The sequence below is a fragment of the Mus pahari genome, chromosome 6 (assembly GCF_900095145.1).
Source record: "Mus pahari chromosome 6, PAHARI_EIJ_v1.1, whole genome shotgun sequence".
Lineage (NCBI taxonomy): Eukaryota > Metazoa > Chordata > Mammalia > Rodentia > Muridae > Mus > Mus pahari.
In genome coordinates this window covers 100,537,150-100,546,952 of record NC_034595.1, presented here as the reverse complement: position 1 = coordinate 100,546,952, position 9,803 = coordinate 100,537,150, and the positions used below count along the sequence as shown (strand labels likewise).

The window sequence follows — 9,803 nt, the reverse complement described above, 5'->3', positions numbered from 1 at the left end:
GAGGAGGAGGAAAAAGAGGAGGAGGAGGAGGGGGAGGAGGAGGAGGAAGGGAAGAAAAGGAAGAGGAAGATGAGGAGGAGGAAGAAGAGTTACCATAAGACCTACAAATGAAGGCCGGGCGGTGGTGGCGCACACCTTTAATCCTAGCACTTGGGGGAGGCAGAGGCAGGCGGATTTTTTTGAGGCCAGCCTGGTCTACAAAGTGAGTTCCAGGACATCCAGGGCTACACAGAGAAACCCTGTCTTGAAAAAAACCTACAAATCAAGAAGAGGAGGAGGAGGAAGAGGAAGAAGGAGGGAGTTACCAAATGACCCGCAAATCAAGAAGAGAAGGAAGAGGAGGAAGAGGAAGAGTTACCATAACTCCCACTCATACATATATACTCAAGAGATCTTATAACTCACCCTCAAAATCTTGGGCATAAGTATTCATAATATAGAAAAGGCACTAAGTGGACGTAACCCAACGCCTCCCAACTGATGAATGAATACATAATTTTATGGTTTGTGAATTCTACCTCCATAGTGTTGTTTCAAAGGGTGTGTCAGGACATAGCTCGGTGGCAGGGCACTTGCTTACCATACTCAGGGCCCTGGGCTCCGGCTACATCATCATTATCAGGTAATTGTTTTTAACATGGATATGGGAAGCACTCACTGGCTTTCTTTTGACCTCAAAAGTAAGTTCAGAGGCCGACTGTTTACCTAACATGCACGAGATGGAGAATGGGTTAAACAGAGAAGCTGGGAGGAGACTCAACAGGAGCCCCTGGGAGCTGACCTGAGGCAGGGGGCTGAGTCAATGTCCACCTCTGACTGACCTTCTTTTGGCACACTGCCTGCCACGCTCTTCCTGTTGGGGTTCCGAGTGGAAGGAAGCTGACCTTCAGATGCAGTTACAGGTTCTTAAGTATATATCTATCTATTCAGTTACTTTGAAGTCATTGAATCTTCGCTGAGAACCTTTTTTTTTTTTTTTTTTAAATCACCCAGCACAGGATCCTGTGAAAGTGTCTGCTCTAATAATACCACCCTGAATGATACGCTAAATGATAAGATGAGCAGAACCACAGCTAAAATGCTGGGACAAAGGCCAGGACAATTCTGCCCCGCTAAGTGCAGTGTCTCGGCTGTGATGGCTCTTGGAGAGAATATGTTCAGGGAGGGGCTGCCACAGCATGCGGCTGCCACCTGTAGCTTTCCCTAGCCTCTGCTTGTGTCTAAAGGGCACTCTGGCGCTTGGGTTTTTTTTTTTTTTTTTTTTTTTTTTTTTTTTTTTTTTTTTTTTTCGAGACAGGGTTTCTCTGTATAGCCCTGGCTGTCCTGGAACTCACTCTGTAGACCAGGCTGGCCTCGAACTCAGAAATCCGCCTGCCTCTGCCTCCCGAGTGCTAGGATTAAAGGCGTGCGCCACCACGCCCGGCCGGCGCTTGGATTTTTTTTATTTTTTTAGTTTTTTTTTTAGTTTTTTTCAAGACAGGGTTTCTCTGTATAGCCCTGGCTGTCCTGGAACTCACTATGTAGACCAGGCTGGCCTCGAACTCAGAGATCCGCCTGCCTCTGCCTCCCGAGTGCTGGACGCCTGGGTTTTTAAACAATGAAGAGAACATGACTGCACATGACTGTATAAACCATCTCCAGTCCACAGCACACATTCCTCCCTTTCTGCATAAGCTGCGCTTTACAGGAGAATCAACATCTTAAATTTCCATTTGCAAAGATGGAATTCCTTTTGAGAAACTCTGCTCCCACCAAATCAAGACCACAGGAAAGGCAAGCTAGAATGTTCTGCAGCCTCAACCAGAGTATGTAAGGTACACAGGTTTCTGGCACTGGCCTGGAATTCACTTGCAGGGCCCAGGCTGGCTTCAAACTTGTGGCAATCCTCCTGCTTCAACCTCCTCAGTGCTATAATTACAGGTATATATGCCATCATGCCTGGTTTGTTTCAATTTTTAAAAAGTTTTTTTTTTTTCCAGCTTTAATTTTTCTGTGTGTTTCGCCTGCATGTTATGTCTGTGCATTCCATGGGTGCAGTACCCTTGGAGATCAGAAGAGGGCACCCGATCCACTGGAACCGGAATTCCTGATGGTTATAAGCCTCTGGGAACCAGACCTAGGCCATAGTGAGACTCGATTCTCTTTTTAAGTGTTTTTCCATAGTATATGTATGTATTTTGGTGCGGAAGCTTGCATTTGTCATGGCACATGTATGGAGGTCAGCGCACACAACCTGTGGGAGTCTGTTCTCTCCTATCATGTGGGTTTCCAAGATGCACCTTATGATGAGTCGTAATGCAAAGTCCCTACCCGTTAGCCATCCCACCAGTCCAGTTTCAGTTCTTTTAAATGAAAATTCTATCAAGAAAAAAAAAAATCACATTTTCCTGTCATACAAAGCAATTGAGAAAATAATGCAACCTGTTTATTTGAATGAAGCACGCTCTCCTATGGCCCAAGCTAGCCTGTAACTTTCTATGCAGTCAAGAATGATCTCAAGCCGGGCAGTGGTGGTGCACACCTTTAATCCCAGTACTCAGGAGGCAGAGGCAGGCGGATTTCTGAGTTGGAGGCCAGCCTGGTCTACAAAGTGTGTTCCTGGTCTACAAAGTGAGTTCCCGGACAGCCAGGGCTACACAGAGAAACCCTGTCTCAGGGAAAAAAAAAAAAAAGTCTCAAACCCGATTCTTCTTTTTCTTCTGCCACTATCTCCCAAGTGCTAGATTATAGGTATTCATAATTACCTGAGTTATAATACTTTTTTTTCAGTTTTGTTTAAAAAAAAAGAAACAAACAAAAAACCCCTTATTTCAGGCTTATCATGTTAAACCTTTAGACTTGAAACTTACCCAGCTACTGAAACTTGCTACAATTCTAGCATTTTCTGATTCAATAAAAAAAGCTATATTGAAATTTTTGTGAACAAAAAAAATATTATTTCAGGCCATATTCTCATAAACTAGTTGTTCTTGTTGACTTAAAAACTACAGGCCTGTTGATGGAGGTGCACACCTTTAATCCCAGCACTTAGAAGGCAGAGGCAGGTGGATCTCTATGAGTCCAAGCAAGTTCCAAAACAGAGAAACCCTGTCCCCACAAAAAAATTATGGGGTGGAGAGATGGCTCAGCAGTTAGGAACACTGGCTGCTCTTCCAGTTCAGTTCCCAGCACTGACACGACACCTAAGAATTAGTAACATTCTATTAATTCTTCTACATTTACAGGTCCAAATAAACGATAATATTAAATTCTGTATTTAAATAATCGCTCCCACCCCAAGGTTATTTCTAAAAACCTATTTAACAGAAGCTAGTAAGATGGCCAGATGGCCTGCTCCCCTGTCCCCAAATTAAAAAATAAAAATAAAAAAATGTAATGGGGGCTGGTAAGAGCACTGACTGCTCTTCTAAAGGTCCTGAGTTCAAATCCCAGCAACCACATGGTGGCTCACAACCATCTGTAATGAGATCTAGCGCCCTCTTATGGTGTGTCTGAAGTCAGCTACAGTGTACTTATGTGTAACAATGAATAAATCTTTAAAGTAAAAATTTAATGGGGTAAACACTATGCAAAAATGAGCAAGTGAGATAGAGAAAGGGAGACTAGGGGGTTCGCAGAGAGAGGGGAGAATATTTCCAACAGAGGGGTGAGGGGCAGGAGATGTGGCTCAGCCTGTGTTTCCTCAGCCACAGGCAAGACCCTGGGCTCAATCCCCAAATCAGCACCTGTCTCTCTAGAGACACTTTAGCTGTCAATCAGAACAAAGAGGAGGGGCTTAGGTGCTCCTGATATATGGTTTACTGTTAGCATTTTGATTTTGAAGACAAAAACAAAGAACAGAAACAAACAAACAACAATAACAAAAACCCTTAGTATTTCAGTTTTAGGCTGTGAGAAGTCTGTGTGAAAATTTTGCCAGGCAGTGGTGATGCACACCTTTGATCTCAACACTCAGGAGGCATAAATAGAAGGGTCTCTGAATTAGAGACAGCCTGCTCTACAGAGTGAGTTTCAGGACAGCCAGAGCTGCTACACATAGAAACCCTGTCTCAAAAAGCAAGAAAAACAAAAACAAAAAAAGCAAGCATAAAACCAGCGGATCTCAGATTCATGTAGCTTTCGACTTCTGCACTCAATTTCTATTTCCTGACCGTATTTCCCCATCTCCTTGGACAGAAGATAAGCTGCTGCAGACATGACCGTCCAGGCATGCAGAGGAGACTTCTAAGCTGCTGCAGACATGACTGTCCAGACATGCAGAGGAGACTTCTAGGATTTTGATTTACGGATTTTGATTTTTTTTAATGAAAGTGAAATTCTATAGTACTCTTAAAAACAACAACAAAACAAACAAACAAACAAAATGGAATTAGCCAAACAGGAGGTATAATATATGTAACCTCAGCAATGGGAAAAGAGCCCATGGAATCACAAGTTCAGGGCCAGCCTGGCCTCAACAGCAGGTGCCAGTCTATAGAGTGAGATGATCTCAAAGATAGGGGGAAAGAGAGAAAGAGAGAGAGAGAGAGAGAGAGAGAGAGAGAGAGAGAGAGAGCAAGAGAGAGAGCTAATTAATAGTCCAATGCAATTTTATATTAGGATACCTGTCATTCTCACTATAAGTCAGCATGATGTGACCTTTATCTCATTCATCATCATTGACGGCATATGGAGGCTGACCAACAGTTTATGCCATTCCATCTTGCAACAAGAAACAAACGGGAATGCTGACGGGGCAGTGTGGCTCAGGAGCAGAAGCCTGCCCAGCCTTCGAGCCCTGGGCTCCGTCCCCAGCACCAGCGCTGCAGGGAGGGCTCAGATGTTCACTGGAATAATGAGCCCAAGGAAAGTGCCTCCAGAAACCGCATATTTACATATAAAACTCACTTGTAACATTTCAAACTGAAATTGTTTTATTAGCATGTCATAGAATATTCATGACCATGCAAGCTGAAATTAAAAAAAAAAAAACAAAACAGCAAATGCAAAAGAAAAACTGATGTTCAAACATTTTTACTTTGAGGACATTTACTTTGAGGACATTTTTACTTTGAGGACATTGGAAATTTCACATTCCTCTCAGCCATAATGAGGGTAATCGGGTGAGCCTGACCATGGTTTACCCAAGTAACTAAAAGATGAGCAGCAATGTAGGGAGATGCAGGGAGACACCTTTAAAGCAGTGGTTTAAGCAGGCGATGCTGTTACCAACTCAACTAAATATTACTTGAACTGTTTCCAAAATATCCAACCCAGCCCTCCCCTCCTTTCATGTATGGGCTGGTTTTGTTTTGTTTTGTTTTGTTTTCCCCCAAAAGAAGCAACACCGAGTTTTCTCCCTTTTAAATAGATCAGGCTTCAAACCTCATTTCATACTTGGTTTGCTGAAACTTTTCAAAAAAATCAAATGCACGGTAATTAGATACTTAGTGGCAAGGAGCTGAATTTGACAAGAATGGACAGAATGTTCTAGATGGAATAAAAGAAGTTTTCAGTTTATCACCCTCTGTGTGGCACTCTGGAACAAAGAATGCTTTGCCCTCTTCTGCCCTTTTTGTGAACACAACTTTCCTAAGTCAGACCAAGGAGAAAAAGCAATCTTTTTTTTTAAAGCTTGCAAAGTTATTATGTGACCATCTCACCCAGACTTCTATCAATCCTCCTCCCACAAAACTCTTTTGATTTCCAAAATATACACTCGAAGAAAATAGATTCGAGCACTCTACAGACTATCTACCTGGACTACTTTAAGACCAGGAAAAATGTTTACGGTTTCAAGTTCCATTCAGAAGCCTTTATCTGCAATGCGTAAGCGGTTTTGGTGGCAAGCTCAGTCAGTATCAGAAGGCAGGTACAATGTTTAGATGAAGTGGATGAAGATTTAAAACAGCAATATCCTATTTGCCTCCCACACTCCTAAGGAATTACCGGGGCTGTCTGGTCTCTGTGGTGGTCATACAAGTCCGGTACACTACTCTGAGTAAAGGTGCAGGGGACGAACGCTTTGTTCACATTGGTGGATGAAAAGTGATCACAAACACCTTCTCAATTTCGTCTTTGGGCAAAAGGGTGGGAAGGAAGCAGAGTTTTCGCCTCTGTTACTTCCGAAACCGCGTTGAAAGGACGCAGAGAGGAGGCGAAAAGGGGCGAAGTCCTGGTGTCCACCTAGCCGCAGCAGAGAACCAGGATCTTGGGAAAGTGATGCGGAGGAGTAAAATCTTATGTAAGCACACACCAAAATCCGTGCGTGAATCCCTCGGCTGATCATCCAACACACGTACACATCCCACCCAGGGGCGCACCCCCAGGCTGCGTGCGCTACTGGAAAGTGGACTGACCCCCCCACCGCGCGTCTGCAGATCTCCCCAGACCAGCACCTTAAGCACCCTGGGGCTACAACTAGGGCAGTCAAGGCCCAGGTGCCCCGCCCGGGAACGAAATTGGCTTCCCCAGGCATCTGCAGCGCGCGCCTAGGTTCTCCGGAGCTCTTCTCTGAGCGCCTGAACCTGAACCTCACACAGCGAGCGGGCTCGATGTTCCGCACTCAGCCCGGAGCCCCGCGCCCAGGCAATCAGTCACACAGTCGGGTCGGAACCACGCGCCCCTCGGCACCGATCCCTGTGCGCTGACACTATTCCTGCACTGGGTCCTGTACCTGTGCACCTGATACGTTCTGGGCCCGGAACCTTGCTGGAGACGATCTGCGCACCGGGATCCGAGCCTCGCCCAATACGACGCGCGCACTCGAACCTGAACCCTCGGCCCTGGCACAATTCCCACACTCGGACCCAAATCCCGCGGCCCAGCACGACTGCCCCCTCCTTGCACCCGGTTACTATTCCCGAACTCGGACCCAAACCTTGCCCAATATGATTCGCGTACTCGTATCCGAACCCTGGGCCTGGGCACGATCCCCACACTCGGACCCGAACCTCGCCTGATACAATGCGCGCACTAGGACCCGAACCCTGGGCTCTGGCACGAGTCCCGCACTCGGCCCAGAAGCCAGAGGCCCTGCAGGACTGCAGCACTTGCCCATAACCCGCCGCCCCGCATGACCCTCGCACTCAGCCCCACACCTTGCACCCGAGCACGGCTCCCGCACCCGGCCCCGACCCGAACCCCGCGGCCCCGCATGACTCCTGCACTCGGCCCAACCTTGCACCCGGTTATGGCTCCCGCACCCGGCTCACCGCGCCCCGCCGCTTACCTCGCGCGGCCCAGACCTCGCCGCCGCACAGCAGCCCCGCCAGCAGCAGCCGGACGGCCGGGGCCAGCGCGGGCGCAGGACGGCGCAGCATCGCTCGGGCTCGGGGCGCCACGGCCGGCCCGACGCGGAAGCAGCAGGGAGTCGCGCGGGACGCCGAGAGGGGCGCGGGCAGCCGGGGGCCGGCGGCTGGGCGACGCGGCGAGGACCGGGATGGGAGCGGCAGCCGCCGTGCTGCTGGGCCGCGCGCGCCCTCCCCTCGTCGGCAGCGCTGCGCTGGAGGCGGCGGCGGCGGCGGCTAAGATGGCGGCGGCGCTCTCTCTCGGGTCCGGCGAGGGTACCCGGCCGGGGGCGGGGTGGCGGCGGGCGGGGCGGGGAGGGAGGGAGAGAGCGCGCGCACGCTCCCCGTTCCGCGGGTGCGCGAGCCCACAGGCTGAGCCCTCGGTGCGCGCCTGCGGGGACGCGCCGAGGAAGGTTGGCCCGGGAGCAGCCGGGAGGGACCCGCTGGACGCGCCCCCTGCCCGCGGCCGGCCGACCCGGAGCATCCACTCCTCCTCCTCGCGCGCGCCCCTGGACGCTGCACCTGGAAGCCCCCCAAGGCTCTTGGGGATCCGCGCCTCGGTTTCCGAACCTAAGGACTTGTCCTACTGCAGATCCTAGGGCCTCGGAGCTCCAGCACCGGGCCACTTCATCCGAGCGGTGTCACCTCCAAGCACCTCGGTGACCTCCTCTGCCGAGTGGAGGTGATGAGCGGAGCTTGTGGGCTCAGGAAAAGTTGCAGGGACACAACTCATCCCAGTGAGTTTAGTAAAAGCCTAGGGTGGCTGTACTTGTTCTCCAGCTCCAGTCTTGGGGGGTCTGAAAAGGGACTTTTGTCTCCGGGGACTCCTGATTTACCGTAGAAACCTTTTGTGAGTTATAGCCTTGTAGCGCGATAAAGAAGATGCTAAGTACCCTTTAGGAATATGGAAATTCAAAAGAAAGGCCCTTTCTGGGGTTCTCTGCAGGGTTCTCTGGAGTCTGTCCCTTTTCCTTGTATGTCTCCTGTAATCTGGATGGACACACACACACACACACACACACACTGCCCCATTCTAAAGGAGAGGGCTGACAGAGTCTCGGTGGGCTTTGGTGAGCGCACTGTGCCTTTGGAGACGTAATTGGTTCCATTTTGCGGCTGAGGAAAGTGAAATGCCTTCTCAGGTCAAACAGCTAAGAGTCAGCCCTGGAGGGCAGGGTGGCCTCATTACAGAGACACCCACAACACAAACCTCAACAGCCCTGCCACAGTTATTCGGCCACTGTCGGAAGAGTCGCCAGCGATGTCCAGGGCGTGTCTGAGAGAGGATGGGGTGCTGGTGGGCCAGCTTGGGGAGAGGGTGAGGAAGGCGGCAGGCAGCCTTCCAGGCTGGATGGAGTATGGCCTGTGGAGAGAGAGCATTGTTTAGGAGAGTTTGGGCAAGAAGCCCACAGAGGTAGACTGAGGTGCCTGGACAGGGCGGGACAGAGGATTTGAACTTGATGCTACAGGAAGACCTTCAACAGCTGTGAGGAGAGGTGCTGCGACCGACTGGGAAAGGGTCAAAGCAAACTGTAATGGAAACTCTCCTCTCTGTCCTTTGTTTCCTGACCCGTCCCCACCTCTAGACTACGCCCCAGCACTCCTCCCAAAGATGTCAAGCTCTGACTGTGGCTGCAACTGCCAACGTTGTTGTTGACTCTTGAGAGACTTCCTATTGCCACCTCAGCTGCTCTGGGAAGTTCTGGGAAGGCTTCTCACCTCAGCTGGGCCCTACACAGCATAGAGCATGCTGTTGATGTCTTCATTCAAATTCATTCCTACCCAGGGCCAGCAGCCCCTGACCCAGCCTCCTTCACCCCTGCCCTGAGAATATCAGGACTGCCTCCCTCAAGAAATCCTCCTGGCAGTTCCTGCCCCACCCATTGGAGCCATATAGTCCCCAGTCAAGCTGCTGCCACCACAAACTCCCCGTCACAAATCCAATGGGGTCATTTTCTTTCCTCTGCTGCAACCTAGTGGGAAGGACCGAACTGGATAGTACGAGCCTGCAGGACTGCACTGGAATTCTCCTCTCCCTCTGCAAGTGGCCAGGCACAGACCATGAAACTTTCCGAATCTCTTTCCTCCCTTGTGAAATCCAATAGCAATACCCACGTCTCTAGAGTCGGGAGACCTATGCCACATGATGAAATCAAAGTGTCTCACAGGGGACTAGGGATGTAGCTCAGTCAGCAGAGTGCACGCCTGGCATCCATGTGAGCCTGGCATCCATGTGAGCCTGGCATCCATGAGAGCCTGGCTCTCCATAAACTGGGCAAGATGGCCCATGCTTGTGCTCTCAGTATTCCGGAGGTGGAAGCTGGAAGATCAGAAATTTAGATCGTTCTCAGCTACATAGGGAATTTGAGGCCAGTCTAGGATACAAGAGATCCTGTCTCAAACAAACAAACAAATAAACAGACCTTGGCTGAGAGAGATGACTCAGGGGACAAAGGCCCTAAAGGCTCTTGCCACCAAACCTAATGACTGAGTTTAATCCCCAGAACCCACAAGCTGGGAGAGATCGAACTCCTG

General features: G+C 49.8%; 1 protein-coding gene across 4 annotated transcripts in view; it reads right to left on the bottom strand.

Annotated features, from left to right (window-relative positions):
• Positions 1-7,561, bottom strand: part of Clstn1 (calsyntenin 1) — a 56,818-nt gene extending 49,257 nt beyond the window's left edge. For 2 of the 4 annotated variants that reach the window (XM_029539733.1, XM_029539734.1), the window contains exon 1: positions 7,211-7,499. In XM_029539733.1, the coding sequence (XP_029395593.1) occupies positions 7,211-7,301 (91 nt within the window). In that variant the 5' untranslated portion in view covers positions 7,302-7,499. Of the gene's footprint in view, positions 1-7,210 lie in introns of all 4 variants that reach the window. The other 2 variants (XM_021199685.1, XM_021199684.1) reach the window with 2 other exon arrangements.
• Between the last annotated feature and the right edge of the window lie 2,242 nt (positions 7,562-9,803).